The sequence below is a fragment of the Carcharhinus amblyrhynchos genome, chromosome 12 (assembly GCF_965287045.1).
Source record: "Carcharhinus amblyrhynchos chromosome 12, sCarAmb.v2.hapA, whole genome shotgun sequence".
Taxonomy (NCBI): Eukaryota; Metazoa; Chordata; class Chondrichthyes; order Carcharhiniformes; family Carcharhinidae; genus Carcharhinus; species Carcharhinus amblyrhynchos.
The window spans coordinates 41,999,805-42,018,751 of record NC_137335.1 but is presented as its reverse complement, the minus strand read 5'-3'; the positions used below and the strand labels follow the sequence as shown (position 1 = coordinate 42,018,751).

At 39.9% G+C, this 18,947-nt stretch overlaps 1 protein-coding gene across 6 annotated transcripts in view; it reads left to right on the top strand.

Annotated features, from left to right (window-relative positions):
- LOC145350939 (echinoderm microtubule-associated protein-like 6) overlaps positions 1-18,947 on the top strand; it is a 394,618-nt gene that overhangs the window by 316,948 nt on the left and 58,723 nt on the right. For 4 of the 6 annotated variants that reach the window (XM_080200440.1, XM_080200439.1, XM_080200442.1 and 1 more), the window contains 2 exons: positions 1,007-1,105; positions 18,919-18,939. In XM_080200440.1, the coding sequence (XP_080056566.1) occupies positions 1,007-1,105; positions 18,919-18,939 (120 nt within the window). The remainder of the gene's footprint in view (positions 1-1,006; positions 1,106-18,918; positions 18,940-18,947) is intronic. The other 2 variants (XM_080200441.1, XM_080200444.1) reach the window with 1 other exon arrangement.

Sequence of the window (18,947 nt, the reverse complement as noted above, 5' to 3'; positions counted from 1 at the left end):
GTGCGCAGTTCTGGTTGCCTCACCACAAGAAGGATGTGGAAGCTATTGAGAGGGTGCAGAGGAGATTTACAAGGATGTTGCCTGGTTTGGGAGGCATGTCTTATGAGGATAGGTTGAGGGAGCTAGGTCTGTCCCTGGAGAGACGAAGGTTGAGAGGCGACCTGATAGAGATTTATAAGATGTTGAGAGGAATAGATCGGGTGGATTCTCAGAGGCTACTTCCCAGGGCTGAAATGGTCACTATGAGAGGACACAGTTTTAAGGTGCTGGGGAGTAGGTACAGAGGAGATGTCAGGGGTAAGTTTTTCACTCAGAGGGTGGTGAGTGAGTGGAATCGGCTGCCGTCGATGGTGGTAGAGGCGAACTCACTGGGGCCTTTTAAAAGACTTCTGGATGAGTACATGGGATTTAATGGAATTGAGAGTTATAGATAGGCCTGGTAGATATGGATATGATCGGTGCAACTTGTGGGCCGAAGGTCCTGTTTGTGCTGTAGTGTTCTATGTTCTATATTCTAATATGAAAGTTAGGATCCAAAACTGTGCATAGGACCCCAAAATAAAATTATTCCAGCTCCATCTGCTACCCACCCACCTCCTTCCCCTCCTCAGCATTGCTGTCCCCTCCTTTAAAGTCCCACTTTGCTTTGGTTATGTGGATGAGCCACTGGATTTCCTATCCTGGATCAGCATGCTGCTCACCAATATACGCTAATACCTCACTGAAATTATTCTTGGGAGGTTCCAGCCATGAAAGCTGGTTTTAAATAAAAGATAATTATAATTTTGCACAAATAGTTTTGTAGGATCAAAAATATTGCTTTGTACAGACAATGGAAAACTAATGTACCAAATTGGTATTTTCAATATATGCTAATCTATTTGAATATTGAAGCACTTCAATGTCTGTAATTGTATAATGCTGAAATAATGTTGACCTAATTTTTTGAATAAATTTTTTTTGTATTTTTGCATTGTACCTGTTCTATTGAAATTATTCTGATCAGGTCTGCAGAGTTTTTATGTGGAGCATACAGATGACATACTCTGCTTAACTGTCAATCAACATCCTAAATACAAAAATGTTGTGGCAACTGGACAAATAGGTGAGACAAATTGCTATTTCAATACAAAACTAAAGAATTACTTTTAACTGGCTGAGTAATAGATTAATATTTATACATTTTTTAAAATTAGATGAATAAATAAGTTTTATGTAACAATTCAAATATTAATGTTACTGCATTTGATTGATATTTAATGGGTATTTATTGAAATTATTGAGAAACCCAGAGAAAGTTTGATTCTTAACATTCTGCTTGAAGAGAAGGAAACTGAATGATAATAAAAAGATAAGAAAAGTTGTAACAGAAACAAAAGAGCTGTTGGCTGTGATCTAGCAGCTACACTATCTACAGGCATGAATCCCATAATGGCCACTAAATCTCAGGAGAGGCCAAAAATGGCATTTGTGCCAGTGAGATTTCAGTTTCCCCCTCTAGTGACGTGATCAAGTCCATGCCCAGGAAGGGCGTGAGCCTGATGATTTGTATATATTTGCATAAATTAGAATCTCATGAGTAGACTTGATACTACTATTTCTGCCCTCAATACATCTTCCCACCCAACCAGTGTGACACCATGCCGGTGCGAATCACTTAATGGTTTTCAAAAATGAAAACCAGTCATGATGACCACACCTGAGGTATACAGGTTATTTTAGCCCTTGGGTGGTGAGGGACATGTCCTGGCACTGCCAATCTAGCAGTGCAAACCAAGGAGTGCCAGATTGGCAGTGCTGGGGGCAGACCCTTTGGGAAGCCCCATTTGGATAGTTCCTGTTATGTGTGGTTGCGGGGGGGAGGGGGAGAGGGAGGAGGGGGGTGGGTGGAGTGCTCCGATGCCCTTGGGAGGGGTAAGTGCTCTGATGCCTTGTGGGGGAAAGGGGTGGGGGACAGGAACAGTAATGCACTGATGCCTTGTGGTTGAATGTGCCAATGCTTATGGGGAGCAGGGGTAAGGAGGTGAGAGGTGGGGAGGTTGGAGTGCCCTGTTGCTTTCAAGATTGCAGAAATGGCTTTGGGGGGAGTGCTACATTTGGAGAGTGAGGGTAGTGCCTTTGAGGGAGGGGTGCTCCAATTCTTGGTGGGATGGATGGTTGGTTGCTCTGATGCTAATGGGAGAGTCCTCCATGTCAGAGAGCCAGAGGAAATTTATTTCTTCTGCAGATTAGGGCGCCCTTCAAAAGATGGTGCCCCAGTCTCTGCAGAACTAGTCTCACCAGCTGTATCAGGTCCTACCCATCAGAATGCCAGAGAATCTGGAGTGAAAACACAGCTGTGCAGCCGGTTTTCAGCTTGAAACTGACAAATATTGGGAAGATTCCACTCATTGGGTATGTAATCACAGCTGTAGAACAGCACACTGATCATTGCAAGCATGAATTTTCTAGAACTGATAAACCCAATTGTATGAAAATAACATTGATAGTAAATAAAGCAATATTTTCACATTAAAAATTGCAATCCTGTGTAATATCACAAGAACAGTTAATTTGGCACATATCCCTTGTCCAGCATACTTCTATGTCACGTTTAAATGTCATTCTCCAAATGTAAGTATGAAGAAACAAGTGTCTTTCCAGGAACACAAAAATACCAAAATCAGAATGCCTGTAGCCTTTTAACTATCCTTTGTATGAACTAAGCTACAGGTTATTTAACAATAGTTAGCCTTGGGAGGCTTGAAAGAGAATAGACCTAGAACAAGAAATAATACACTGTTTTGCATTGAATATTACTTACAAAATAGCACAAAGTTTTGTTTACTGTGAACAAACCAAAGTAAATTTACTTCAATAACAATAATTATCTAGTAGTATTTTGTCAATCACACTTCAGCTGTTGTTCATGTGATACAGAAATCTTCACAAATACATTCCACATTGTTGCCTAAAATGCAACAAATCAGAAGTATGTAGTGATGAGCAGTGCATATGTGAAAATGAATTAAACATATAACTCAAAATTATTCAAAACCCCAATATTGGCAAGAAATCAGTGCGTTTAATTTAGTAGTGAAGAAAAATCTATCAATAAAAGCAGGAATTTAATTTGTACAATTTTTTAAAAATAGAAAAAGAAAAATTCAACCTCAGCAGGGCAGAAGACAGATAGTACCAATCAGCTGCCATTATTTATTTGCCCAATTTTCTTTTCTATTGACTTCAGTTGAAAGGAAAATTATTGTTGGGTACAATGAGCAGCAATCTGCTACCGCACATCCTGCCAATAGTGAAATTTTAAGTCTAAAGTCTTTTCAAATATTTTATTTTTCTTAGCAATGATGATACAATACAGTAAAAAGAAAATTAGTAAGACAAAAAAGACATTTTATCGTTACATAAAGTTACCTATATAATTGACTTGTTTGATCATATTTATACTCAGAGTTTTTATTCAGAGACCTTTCTCTCACTAACTCCTAGAGCACTTTTATTTTTTGGTTATTTTCACATTGAGTGTAACAATGCTTCAACTTATTTATTTATGCAGCTTTTAATGCATCTGTACACCTGCGGTTAGTAAAAGAAACACGTTTATTATTATCCAAGAACCAATCAAAAAACTTCACTGACTTAAAGAAAAATTGGGCAAATTCTGGTGCATTGCCCTGTGATGAGTTTGATGATGCGGGCATTTAATCAGGTGGGAGGTGATAAATAAGAACCTTGCCACCTTCCTGCCTGCGCCCCAGTTAAATCTGTAGCAGAAAGGTCTGTGGACAGTTGTTCTGCTCCACCATCAATTGAGGCCCTTAAGTGGACAATCAATACCCACTTCAATCAATACCCACTTAAAGGCAGTATCCTGCCACTGCACTACTAACAATGAGAAGCTGGGGAGGCTTACCATATGGTATGCATGCCAAACAGATTTGCAGCCTTTCAGTTGGGTGGTCAGGGAAACAGAGTGGAGACCCTCATTCAAAGTCACAGGGCCTAAACAAGAGACCTAGAATAGGGAAGGAAGGAAGGACCACCACTCTTCCCTTATGCAGACAACTGTCCCCATAATCCTCACCCTACATCCTCTCTTCTGTCCTCTTTTGCCTGTGACTTGGGATCCAGCGCAGCCTGAGGTACGTGTAGTTCTTGCAGCTCTACAACATCGCCAGTGGCACTATCATTCAATAGAACTGCTGACCTCTGATTAGGCAGAACTATTTTGTCAGGTGGGAGCTCTTTCCCCAGGGTCCTTGATCCCAGAGGAAGATCTGCTACTGGTCTGTCGTGTGCTTCACTGGAACAATACATGCTGGACTCCTCAAAAAGGCATTGCGCAATGCTCTTGCAGGCTCTGTTGCCAGTGAATGTAGAGTTTTATGCCTTGCGTTAAAGATATTGCTATGTTTATGAACCTTCATGAAGAACTGCATAGTGTTTAAGATGTTAAATCCCATCCCACCCCACCCCCGTCAGCGTTTTAGAGAATCATGACTTACTTAATAGAAAAAATTGATAAGTGTGATTCACAGGACGAAATGATAAAGGAGGGTCAATTCATGAGATCACGAGCAGATGGCTTGCCACTGAAGAGAAAGCTGGTGCTAATGCAAAAAAAATGAATTCTAGTGCAAGAACTTTGACAGAAAATGATCTCGTACATATAACAAAACCTATTGAAGGCCAGTAAAATCACTGCTGGAGAGAAATCAAGGGCTTTTGTGCTTCTCATTGTTTGGGGTTCCTTATTCCCCATAATCACCCCTCAACACTTAACCCTCTTCCTCAATCATGCATGATAGTTTTTTCCTTTTTCATGATTCAACAATCACAGAAATGTTCTAATAATATGATAACATGCATTGTTGGCATCGGGTTACAAACATCATCCAGTATAGATGCTGCATGAGTCATTAGTATAAAGAGCAGCAGTGCTATAATGTGGTGTTAACTTGTGTGCACACAATATCAAACAATGCTGTTAATTTAACAGATAAAAAAACCTATGAGTTAACAACACCAATTTTGGTGACAACCTCAGCCCTCATTCTGCAAATTACACCATATGAACACAGTGACAATAAATTCATATTTGGGGAAGAGATTCAATAATTTCAACGCAGATAAACTGCACAAGATCTTTGCCATTCTGAAGAACAACTAGATATGCGTATGATAGTTTTCAATATCACTATTTCATAGAAGGCATGCTATTAGATTCTATATTATCAGTAATCTCACACGACAGAACAATCAAATGACACCTAAATAACAAAGTAGAATAATTTAATGACATAGGTCCCATATCAGTGAGAAGCATTGGAATCCTCAGGTGTTTCTGAGAGAGACAACTTTGAAGAGCTCAGACACCAAAGATTGAATCATTCATAATACAACTTTTCATGATATTTACTTCTTCAAAAAAGATCATGAAATCTCCAAGATAAGGTGACATAATAGGTAAGTGGACAAAAAGGTTGAAATCAATAGAAAGTACTCTTGAGAATCATTTGCAAGATAAAACAGGTTACTAGTATACCACAAGCTTAAAAGCACTCCTATTCTGGCAATTCCCCCGCACAAAGCCTGCTCACAGTAAATTTCCATCAGCTACAAAATAAACATGACTCCATCTATTGTTTGCAAGATAATTATGAAAGATGAAGGTCATTGGCCCAGCTCATCTCATCCATCTAGAATGTCATATTAACATATATATTAGGAAGATATATATGCACCTTATCTACTCTGCTATTTGTTAACAAAGCCTACATTATACCATTGACTGCAATTCAAAAGTATTTCAATTCACTGAAAAATGATTTGAGGCATCATTAAAGGTGCTGTATAAATGTAAGTTCTATTTTTCATCACATCTGCAGTGCAGATAATGGCTGTAACAGTGTTGAAATTGGAGGCCCAATGCTGATTCTCTAAGGATAATCAAAGAATTTGATACATTTACAAAGCAGTTCAACTTTGTAGCTAATGCAGCCTTACCATTCTGACTTCTCTGGCACCAACCAACAAAATACTATAAATGGCATCCGCTCCTTTTATGTTAATGACAGTATCCCAAGGATTTGTCAGACATTTACCAGTATCTCAGGAAAAATCTAGATCAAATTGTCGATCTGAATTTTTCAGAGTGGAACGATTAATCAAGATTAATCTTAATCAAGAGCTAAATTGTTTTCCCCATCCACCAGAAGCTATCATACGAATTGTGTTGTACATTATGAATTTACTGTTTAAAATGAAAACATGTAATTAATAAACAAGAAACTAACAGCAAGAATACCACCCCACCCTCCCATGCTTTCCCTGCCACCCAACCTCCCTCCAAATCAACCAATCTTTCCAACACATTCACGTACCCCACCCCTCCAACACCCCCAACTTGTCCTCATCCCATCCTCCCCAAGAGTTCCCAATCCCACCAACAGCCAATCTCCTTGCCCCCACCACCCCTCCAACTCTCTTTAACTTCTCTTAATCATCTACCTTTCTCCTTCAGCATCTAATTGGCTTTAAACAAGAGATTTCACTTAACCATTTTTCAAGCAAGAACTCTCTCTCTATTGCTGTGCTGTTGCTGCTGATCTTTGACCAGCTTTTTTGGTTTCCTGGTGGGCTTTTAAAAAGAAAAATCAGAATCACAAAGCTGTCCAATGATTGGGAACAACAACACAGTAACTAGTGAAACTGACCTGAAAGACTGACTTGGAACTGTCACCCTAAATGTTCTTGGGGTGGGGGGGAGTGGTGGCACCTTATCAGACTGGCAAGATCATAAGAGAAGCAAAAAAGTAGGATCATGCCCTGTTTCTTACCTTTCGTGATATTACTGGCCCCAGTCTGTTTGCGGAATCAGCCTTGTGCCTTGTTCCGATTATAATATTCATCATCTCATTTTAACGTGATTAGTCACCCAGAACTGATCCCCAGCAATGGGGATCAGACATGATAGCCTCACCAGTGGGATTGGAGGCCATTGAGATCCCTGGTATAGACAAGGGCATGATGTGGGTATGCCGGCGTTGGACTGGCGTAAACACAGTAAAAAGTCTGACAACACCAGGTTTTAGTCCAACCTATTTATTATCAAATAAATAGGTTGGACTAAAACCTGGTGTTGTCAGACTTTTTACTGTATAGACAAGGGCAGACAGCCAGCTTGGCACCCTAGCAGTGCCCACCAGCCAGTACCAATGGACAGGGCCTAAGGGGAGGCAATGGAGTCTTAAGGAGATGCAGCATTGGGGGCTGTGATGATTGGGAGGGGGTGGGGAGTAACAATCTCCCAGTGCACTGTGTACTCTTGACACAGTGCACTGGGAGATCAGGGTGCATGCACAATAGCACCCTCTGCAGCCAGCTTCCTGACATGAATAGATTCCATCCACTCCCATTACTGACAAGAATCACACTTTACCTTATTTTTTTTCTAAGTGTCACAAGATTTAATTTTTTCCCTTACTAAGAAAGGTGGTCAGAAACTCACCCATTTTCACGCTCATTTGGCACTTTGAATTCTTTTTCGTAACATCATCACAATGTTTTTTAAAGTCAGTCTTTCAGGTCCACAGCTCTGCCTCTGTCTGCACAAGTCTAGGGACAAGAAACTTAATTTTGAGCAACAAGCCTGCCCCCGGCCCTTCTTCAAAATCCCAGGTCATGATGTTTAGCACTGCCTGCCCCCATTTCCTGGGTCCTGAGTGACGTAGGACATTTTACGAAGTGCTGCAGGTGTCAGATATCAAATATTAATAACATTTGAGGCTGACATTTTAATAACTGTTAGCACGTGGAGTAAGGGATAAATGGAAATTTATCAAATGTCAATAACACTGAAGTTATCTTTGAACTTAATTTTAGGAGTATAGGTAAAAGTGTGAACACAAAATTTGCTGCAAATGCAAGATAATTAAATTTAAGTTAGCCTATAGATAGATTCTTTACTGAAAAAGAGTGATGAGAATGAGGAACACTGCCTGAAGCTTATAGTTTAGATGAATTTATGAGGAAGCTGGACAAGCATATGAGAGGATTACGATGATAGCTTTGGATGAGGCAAGTTGGGAGGAGCTGTGAATGGAGCATAAATCCCAACATGGACTGGTTGAGCTGAGCAGCCTGTTTGTGTGCATATATCCTATGCTTAGAAATAGTGAAGTACAACAAAGTGTGTAAAGAAAAGTTTAAGATTATCCTTGGGGATGTACAATTTTAGATTTGCATGTGGCAAATGTAAGCTTATAAATTGAATTTATTAAGTGCGATGGGGTCTTGCCCACCAGTGGGAGCCCTGCATTGCTTCTGTCAGGTGAAATTACAAAGTAATCAATGTAATCAAGTACTTATTTGGATAGTGTCAGGTCTCCCACGCAATTAAACACCCAGAAGAATGGAAATGAATTGATTCACTAGTTATGGCTGAGTGTGGACAGAATAATGGTTTGCAGGGAGGGGTTGGTAGTGAGGGAGATGGTGATTTTATCAGGCACCCTGTTCCTGATTCTGTATCCCTTGATTAGGCAGAGTCTCACCTGGAGCTCGATCGGGGGAAATTGGGGATGCAACAGGGTACCCTCCACTTCAGCTGAATCAAACGGCTCCCCACCTCTGAACTTGCCGGGGTTGGGGGGGAAACATTAAATTCCACCCAATACTGAATGTTAAGGCATCCATGTGGAGTGCTGCTATTACACACACACACACAGTTAGAATTCTCCAGCAGGTAAATATAATGGAGTTATTGAGAAAGGCACTCAACCAATACAATATATTAGTGATTTTCACTAATTTTGTCTATGTGGTGAGTGTTTCTGGCATCAACCTTGCAAATAATGTAGGATGGCCCTGAAATTGGGATGGATCCCCTGCTGACTCAAGTCAATTGTTACTCTTGTCCTGTACACATGGAAACAATTCCCACCTGGGAGTCCAAAAATGGCCCCTACTTTGAGATGGTAACCTATAGTTTTCACTGAAAATAATCCACCTCTCTGTAGTTTCCCCTTTCCAATCAGCCAACTCTGATTTTAATACTTGTTTTGCCTTCTGTGATTTACTATTATAGCTATTTCTATCATCCATTATATAGCATGTTAGATACCAATTCAAAAACATATACTTGACAGCATTCTCAATATTTCTCTTAATTTAACCCCCATTATATTTATTCCCAATAAGTTCACAATTTCTTTCAATTTTGTAGGATGTAACTGATAGTATATTTTGTAGTGTGACCTTCATTAACCCTTTAGCTTAACACAGGGATTATCAGCAAATTACTTACAATATATTTCCTTTCAATTGTTGAATTATTTCCTGACAAAGTAATGCACACTTCTCCATTTTTGCTCAAAACGACCTCTTCAAAAAGTGATATAGCTTAAAATGATTAGTCTATATGCAACATGTGAACCCAGATCTCAGTTAAAGCAACAAAATCATGTTTTGTGCAGTTGTTGTTGCTTTTAATATCCCTGATTTTATTATTTTATAATACTTACACTTTTTAGCTCTTCTCATTGCTATTTGTAACTTCTTTTCATTCTTTGCTTCATTTTTCACTGAAATACTTCTTGTTTATTCCTCTTATGCCTACTGTATAAGTCACATTATCAGCTCATCTGACCATTTAAAAATTATTTTATGGAACGTGGGCCAACGTTTATTGCCCATCTCTAATTGTCCTTGAGAAGCTGGTGGTGAGCTCCCTTCTTGAATAGCTGCAGTCCATGTGGCGTAGGATTACCCCAGGTGCTGTTAGGAAGGGAATTCCAGGATTTTGACTCAGCAACAGTAATAGCATATGTGGCTTGGAGGGGAACTTTAGGCGTTGTTGTTCCCATGTATCTGCTGCCTTTATCCTTCCATATGGTATGGTTGTATGATTGGAAGAAACTTTCAAGTGTCATCTGGTTTTGTCATTTCTCCCATTGTTTGAAAGTTCTCTCTTACATCCTCTCTTGTTGGAATTTTTATAGTCTGAACATTCCTATCTCATGATCTCCCTTGCCATTCAAATTATATCCTTCATAATTAATCCTCTCTGAGAATAATCATGCAATTTCAAGATAAGGATCTTAGTGGTTGTACTACAGGCTTGCAGTGGACTGAAAAGCTTGAGTATGTGGACATTAAGAAAGGGGATGTGTTGGAGCTTTTGAATAGCATCAAGATAGATAAGTTGCCGGGACCGGATGGGATGTACCACAAGTTACTGTGGGAGGTGAGGGAAGAGATTGCAGAGCCTCTGGCGATGATCTTTGCGTCATCGATGGAGACGGGAGAGATTCCAGAGGATTGGAGGATTGCGGATGTGGTTCCTATTTTCAAGAAAAGGAATAGAGATAGCTCAGGAAATTATCGACCAGTGAGTCTAACCTCAGTGATTGGTAAATTGATGGAAAAGATCCTGAGAGACAGGATTTATGAACATTTAGAGAAGTATATTATGATCAAAAGTAGTCAGCACGGCTTTGTCAAAGGCAGATTGTGCCTTACGAGCCTGGTTGAGTTTCTTGAAAATGTGACTAAACACATTGACAAAGAAAGAGTGGTAGATGTGGTTTATATGGACTTCAGCAAGGCATTCTGTAAGGGCCCCCATGCAAGGCTTATTGAGAAAGTGAGGGGGCATGGGATCTAAGGGGACGTTGCTTTGTGGATCCAGAACTGGCTTGCCCACAGAAGGCAGAGAATGGTTGTAGATGGGTCTTTTTCTGCATGGAGGTTGGTCACCAGTGGAGTGCCCCAGGGATCTGTTCTGGGATCCTTGCTGTTTGTGATTTTTATAAATGACCTGGATGAGGAAGTGGAGGGATGGGTTGGTAAGTTTGCTGATGACACAAAGGTTGGAGATGTTGTGGATAGTTTGGAGGACATCAGAAGTTGCAGCATGACATAGATAGGATGCAAGACTGGGCGGAGAAGTGGCAGATGGACTTCAACCCAGATAAATGTGTGGTGATACATTTTGGCAGGTCAAATGGGATGAAGGAATATAATATTGAGGGTAAGACTCTTAGCAGTGTGGAAGATCAGAAGGATCTTGGGGTCTGGGTTCATAGGACTCTCAAATCGGTTTCGCAGGTAGAGGATGTGGTTAAGAAGGCATATGGTGTACTGGCCTTCATCAATCGAGGAATTGAGTTTAGGAGTCGGGAGATAATGCTGCAGCTTTATAAGACCCTGGTCAGACCCCACTTGGAGTACTGTGCTCAGTTCTGGTCACCTCATTACAGGAAGGATGTGGAAGCCATTGAAAGGGTGCAGAGATTTACAAGGATGTTGCCTGGATTGGGTGGCATGCCTTATGAGGATAGGTTGAGAGAGCTTGGTCTTTTCTCCTTGGAGAGACAAAGGATGAGAGGTGACCTGATAGAGGTGTATAAGATGTTGAGAGGGAGATCAGGTGGATTCTAAGAGGCTTTTTCCCAGGGCTGAAATGGCTGCCACAAGAGGACACAGGTTTAGGGTGCTGGGGAGTAGGTACAGAGCAGATGTCAGGAGTAAGTTTTTCACTCAGAGGGTGGTGAGTGTGTGGAATTGGCTGCCGTCGATGGTAGTGGAGGCAAATTCGATCGGGTCTTTTAAGAGACTTCAGGATGAGTATATGGGACTTAATAGGATTGAGGATTATAGGTAAGCCTAGTAGGTAGAGATATGATCAGCGCAACTTGTGGGCCAAAGGGCCTGTTTGTGCTGTAGTTTTTCAATGTTCTATGTTCAATAAAATGAAGTATCTAATTTCCATCATTTCTAGGTTTTTGCCTTGATGTTTTCTAAATCTGAAAACTTCTCATGTGCTGCGTTCTTAAGCTTTTAGTTTTCCTCTATGTAGGTAGCTCAGCCTGGGCTAAACACTATAATACAAGGGTCTGGCACATACAAGATTATTGTGGGACTGAGTATAATATGGTTCAAACATGACCTGTACGCAGATCAGTCTACTGTTGTACAGAGCCATATGTACCAGCAAGCATGTTGACAGCTCCTAGCTTGTATCCTTTAGTGTATATTTGTAAATAATTCTAAGACTCAATAAAAACTCAGTTAACCTACATATGACTATGAAGACTTCTTCAGACCTAATGAACTGTAACCAACACCTTACAACATGGTAGGAGATTGTGGAAAAACCCAAAATCTCTCAAAAAACTAAAATGCTAGCGAACCGAGGGAAAAAAATCAGCGGAACAGTCTGACCTGAAAAGAAGCTCCAGAAGCAGAGAGACACAAGCAAAATCATCAGGAAGAAAACTCCAAAGAAAGCATTAGGAGCTGGAGGCAGAAAGTTAAAAACCCTTACTGCAGCAGAACGTTCTATTGAATCTTCTTTGGAAGACCAGCTTCTAATCCCAGACATCTAGCAGGGTTAAGCTGAATCTTTTAAAACTCCAGGCCACAGCAGGTCCTGAGAAATCTTCAAATTATTCATAGTCAGCACTGCAGTTTGAAGAAAAATATCATTAAAGTCGGATCCCCACATCGGCATCTAAAAATGTGGCATCAAAGCTTGCTTTGAAACAACATAATCTGGGAGAATCATGATTTCTAAACTCAACTAACAGAAAACAAAAGCAGGATTCGGCAATTTGTGTCTTCAAAATAAAATGCTGAGCAAGAGATCTCTGCAGGCAGTTGATCTAGGCATTGGTTATTGAATTTTTTTCCAAGCAGAGTGCAATTGCCATTATAGTGAGCCTGCCAAAACCAACAAGCGTGGAAAATCCCTTGTCTCCAAGCAATGCCATCTTGAATTTCAGAAAGCTCTTAAAGCAGAACCTACTCTTTAAAAATTTAACCATTGATCACTTCAGACTAATCCAAGGTTCAGATCAGTCGTATAATTGGTGACTTTTGAGAAAAAGATGCCTTGGACAAAACATCACTGAGTTTAGATAAAAATTCGGAAGCAGAGCAGGTTTACACACTGCTTTACCTGACAGACCTGATTGCAGACAGCATTATTGCAAGATAGGGAATCAACAAATCATCTGTTAAGTTTGAAGAAGTACTAAAATCAAATTTATTTTGATCTAAAAAAAGATAAAAGATTTGAAAGAGCTAAATTTAACAAGTGAACCCAGCAGCTAGGAGAACCTGTTGATTCATTCATTAATAATCCATACAGGATGGCAGAAGATTGAGTTTAAATTTTAAGTCCCCATATTCACAAAGACAAAATAGTGGGTGATACACTCTCTGACTTCATGTAATCAAAGGAAGATCTAACCCTAGAAAAGACAATCCAAGTAGTTAGACAATTAGAGCTCCATGAACAGCATAGCCCATTTTAAGGGAAGAGAATATGGTGCAGAGGCCAACCCATAGTTCAGCTAGTTAAGCAACAATGACATAGGACAATTGAGGCCAGGAAAAGCAATGGGCTGACCAGCAGAATGACCATGCCAATACTATGGAGCAAAGCGTCTCCACGTGCAAGATTGATATCCTGCAATTTTAGCCCAATGCTTTCAGTGCAACAGGATTGGATACTATGTGCAAAACAGAAACAATGCACAGAAAGCCCAAAGATTATCCACAAGGTCAAGGCAGCAAGAAGTGAAGACAGGCAGCCATGCTTTCTGGGTGAGGGCGAAGAACTCAGATTCTCATTTTGGAATGAGGACGTTTCCATCAATGACCATTTCACAAATTTTAAATTAGATACAGGGACTACCAGAACAGTTCTGGTAGGCTTCAAACAACAGATACACCACTCAATGGTTCAGAGGAATCCAACTTCCGGCCATAATTCTGGAACGACTAAAGTACAGAATCCAAACTGGGACTTCAGCTCTGAACTGGTGACTCTCTTTGTGGACCAGAGTTGTCCATTCTCATTGCAGGTGCTGGAAAACCTTCAATAGTTGAACCAGCCAACCATTGAAGAGATAATAACAACACCACCACTACCAAAGAGGATGTAAAAGAGAGTGACCAGTACTCTAATGAGCCACAACCTCTACCTCCAAATTTACAGCAGGTCAACACTACAAGCACTCAACTCCCAACCAGTACACCAAAACCATAAAAGATGCCAAAACCGGCTAGCCACTGTCCACTGCCAACAGTAAAACAGAGGTTAATGTGCCTGTTGAGTTCCTATGACATGGAAAGAAGCCCATCACTATATACTTGAAAACTTTATTGCCAGCTGAACAAAGAAAATTAAGGCTTCTAAATCACATGATCAGGGGGTTAGCCCTCTGTTTGGGAACTATCTCCAGGACTTTAAAGGACAAAAATAATATTTTCTCAATTTTGGAAATTCATATCTCATAATGCCTAGAGAGCTACAAATAGACATATATCACACCTGGGACTGTTCAGACTAATTTCAAAGGAAACAACAGGGTTGTTATTTGCATTGTGACCCTTAGGGAGTATGAGGATGTTTTGGGGTGGGGATGGGATTTCGATGACGTGCAAGGTCTCCTGCCTTCATGGTCAAAAAGCCATCATGATTTTGAATGTTGGCCATTTGGACTAGGCGCTCTTTGATGCAGTGTTTTCAGGTAAGGTTGGGGGTGGGATATGGAGAGGATGGTGAAGATTACGGTGGCACTTCTTTGGCTACATTCATTACAGTGTGTGGAACTTGCTACCGTGTGGAACAATTTAAGTGAAAGACTTGAGGGTAAAGGAATAGAGTTTGATGGAAATTGGTAGAAGGCAGCTCATGTGTAGCATAAAACACTAGCATAGAGCATCTGGACCATGGTTTTTCTCAGTGCTGTTAATTCTGCATAAAAGCCAACCTTGCTAGCAGAGTCAATGGGTCTGCTGAGACAATGGCCTCCCAAACACCAAGCCCTCAACACCAGTTGCACCTCTTTCAACAATTTATGTCTGAAAAATTAGCAGTCCTGAAACCACATCCAATTCCAGACTGTGGATAATCATCCCTTTTGAAGTCATTGTGGAGAAGGAAGGACTCATGATTCAAGCCTCCAGCCTTTTGGACAGTTTAATATTACATCTCTGGTCTTCACAGTTAGACTGCTATTTTTACATTAATTGGACAGTACCCCAGCAACCAGGTTGGATAAGCAGTCTCAACTCCACAAAGTCTACTTGATTTTTTAAAAGTATCTGATCCACCCTGGCCAAGTGGTCTAAACACAGAAATGCCCCTTTTGCAGCCGCATTGTTTGTTTCAAGAATTTTCATTTTATTTAACCAATCAGAAACTCATCAGAACAGAACCTAACCTCTGGACAATGGACTTCACATGAACTAATATTCACTTGTTTTTTTGGGGGGGGGGGGTCTTTAACAAGTAAACTTATTTTCTCTATCTCCCCCCCACCACTTTTACTATATGAACATGAGAAGTGAAAGGTGATTAAAAACATTTTTATCTCCATGTTTTGAATGTATAAAATAAACCAACCTTCTGTGTTAATGCTAACTTGAGTTTACTGTTGATTATTAGTAAAATTGGATCACAAATCCAAGAGTATTGGAAAATGCATCCCTGCCTATTCTTTTAAAAATTAATTCAAAATACTACCTGTCCCTAAGCAGAAGCTAAGAGGAAATCAATGCAGTATGAACTGTCCTTCTGGCAATAACAGTGCCACTAAATCTTATTCTAGTCACAGGAATGTGCATCCTCTGCCACAGAGGACATCGCCATGGCCCGTACAATGATGGAAGAAGCAAAAAAAAGGAGACAAATACAGTGTTCATTCACCCCACAATAAACAACTCAGGGTAGCCACCCCCAACAAGCACAACAGCCAAACTGACCAAATGTAGTTCAACACGAAAGAATAGAAGAAAAGGATGAAACCATACCCAGATGCCAGATCAACCTCCAAGCCTATAGAAAGAACCGGCAGCAAGAAAGCCTACGACAACTCTGGCAATAGTGCAAATTAATATGGAAAGGTTAAAGGCCTCTGGACCGCCTTAATCTTTGAATTCAAGGACTTGAAGGAGAGAGATGGAGTAGTGATAACCATGTAAATGTATGATAATGATGTAAGGTAAACTATAATCATTTAAAATATTTTGGATTGATGAAGACTTGGAGATTGGAGGGAGTATCATATCAAGGTCTGGCACATTAGGTTTAATGTGGGACTGCATGCAATATTGCTCACACAGTGATGTAAAAGAGCACATTACACACACCCAGGATAAATCTAGTGCTGAACAGAGCCAAGTGTACCAACAAGCATGGAGACAGCTTTTAGACTGTACCTTAAGAGTCATATGAAACCATAGAATTACTACAGTGCAGAAGAAGCCCATTTAGTCTGCACTGAGTCTCCGAAGCAGCATCTTACCCAGGTCCACACCCCTGCCGCCCTATCCATGTAACCCCTTGCATTGCTCATCCACCTACCTACAGCTTTGGACACCAAGGGGCAATTTAGCATGGCCAGCCACATCTTGGGACTCACAGTTAACATAATTATGACTAAGATGATTTCTTCAGACTCACTAAACTGTAACCAATACCTTACATTGGAAAATTGGGATCTAAATTGGATAGCCCTCAAAACAGGTGAAAGGTTCATTATATATAAATTCGATTATAGCTAACAAATCAACTTTATGTTCGATGGTCATCAGCATGATCTTTGCAGTCAGCACTATTGATTGGCCTCATGCATCAACTCATTGTGGCTGCAGCAGGTACTGGGTCTTGTGGGAAATGAATCTGTCCTGTGAAACATAGGGGAAATGACAAAACATGGGAGAAAATAAGTTCCAAGGTTTTTGGACATTGTATGAGTGTGAGAAATGGAGAGGAGGAGAGATATCCTGTCCCCACAGGAGAGCTGAAGGCCCTCAAGATACTAGCCCAAGGACAGTGAGAGAAAATATCCATGGAGGTCAATACTAGGAGTCATGTTCAGAGGATCTGGAATTGGTGACACAATAAGTTCAGTAGCTTCCCACAAGTGATCAAGGTTAGTGAACATAAATTCAAATGTCATATCCTATTAACTACACCCTTAACCTCAACCACTGCTCAGTACACTACAGCTCCTATTACTCATCCACCAACAATATTATCTAGAATTCATACTAGATTCATCTCACCCTCTCAACCTAACACTACTGAAAGACTTACCCACATCTTTCAAGTTGCTCACATAACCAGCTATTCAACCATGACCCAAACATGTTTGCACAACATTAACTGATAATCTTTCCTCTCCCTTGTCGGACAAGGGGAACCATAGGTGGCAGGAATTAATTTGGGGGGACAGGTGCGGTTGCGAGTTCTAACCCCAGTGGAGCTGATGATTCTGGTTGCTATTGAAATAACTGTTGCTGAGGTCATGACCTGTAGTAGAGATGAAATCTCTGAGAATGATGATATCGTCATAACTAGACCTCTTCCTCCCATCTGACAACCCCTTTATCCCGTACTCTGAGACTGTGCATTGATGAGTCCAAAATGGGATCGCTAGTTTCAAATCTGTGCAACATGCTGAAAGATGTCATGACCTGCCTGCTTTGCATGCATTTGATGGATTATTACCACCATGCACTAACACCTTTACCAAAATGTCACCTAACATGGCAGAAGTGTGTGCAAATGCATCAGACACTTTTTTTCATTCATGAACGGCACACATTGTGCCCAAACAGTGAGTACTAGCAAATCCAATTTTGTATTCTTGAAGGTCCTATGAGGCTATTACCTTTCGAATTTCATTCTTGATCTTACATCCAAGCATTTCAAACACACAGTGCAAAACATTGTTCTTATTTATATCATTGGCTCTGACATAAACCATGACTAATAATGATATTACTTCTGTCCAAAAAATTTTCAATCTGCTTTAGTATGTTTCTTGCACTGTCATCTGGAAAGCAATATGCCATTCTGGACTCATGATTACAGCTTCAAAAACAATGTTTATTTCCTTATTTCCAAATACCATTTACAGTGACTTAGTATATTGATTGCTGTAAGAGAAAGGACTTGCTTTTATATAATGCCTTTCATGACTTCAGGATGTCCCAACATATTTGAACAAATGAAGTACTTTAGCAATATATTCACCGTTCTGCAGTTGGGAACAATGACAACCAATATGCACACAAGGTGATCTCAGAAACATGAAATAACCAGATTTTTTTGTGATGTTGATGAAGGATAACATAGGCCAGGATACTGAGAGAACTCTTGATTCCTCCTTCAAATGATGGAATGGGATTTTTTCCCCTCTCACAGAAAAGGCCTCAGTTTAATATCTCATCTGAAAGATGGAACCTCCAACTGTGCAGACTCCTTCACTGCTGCATTAAAGCATCAGTTTTAAATTCTGTTCAATTTCTCAATAACTCCCGTTCAAATCTTAAAATGTTCAAGATATTTAACAATGTCAATACCATCCCTTTAAGTATGCCATAAAATAAAACATTGTAACTACTGACCTCAGGAGATTGCAAGATTGTGTTAAACTGTTCATTTGATTCTTTAATTTAGATGAAAAAAGGGGATGGAAAATAATGTTGTCATTTTTACTAATCTTCAAATATAGCTTAGTATTCTTATTGTATTAGTGGTCAGTTCCCATATGTACTGTTAAGTATAAGAAATTATTTACTAAATGTGATAATTACTGTTTGAGTGGAATAATTACCTTATAATCTAAACCTCTTAAAATAAGTGACAATGATTTAAATTGTGGTACATTTAACAGTTTAGGTAATAAAGGTTCATCAGTGTAATAATGAGTCATAATTGTATTTTAGCTTCAAATCAGAATTTTGCTTTTCTTAAAAACACATTTTACTTCATGTCCATTTTGCATGTTTAATTTATCAGTATTTCTCTTCTGATACTGTTGTATGATGTCTCAGGATCAGAGATATAATTTATCTAGGCTCAATATGTCCTCATTTGCAATTGCTATCTCAATGCAGGTGATATTACAGACACACCAGGTAAGGCT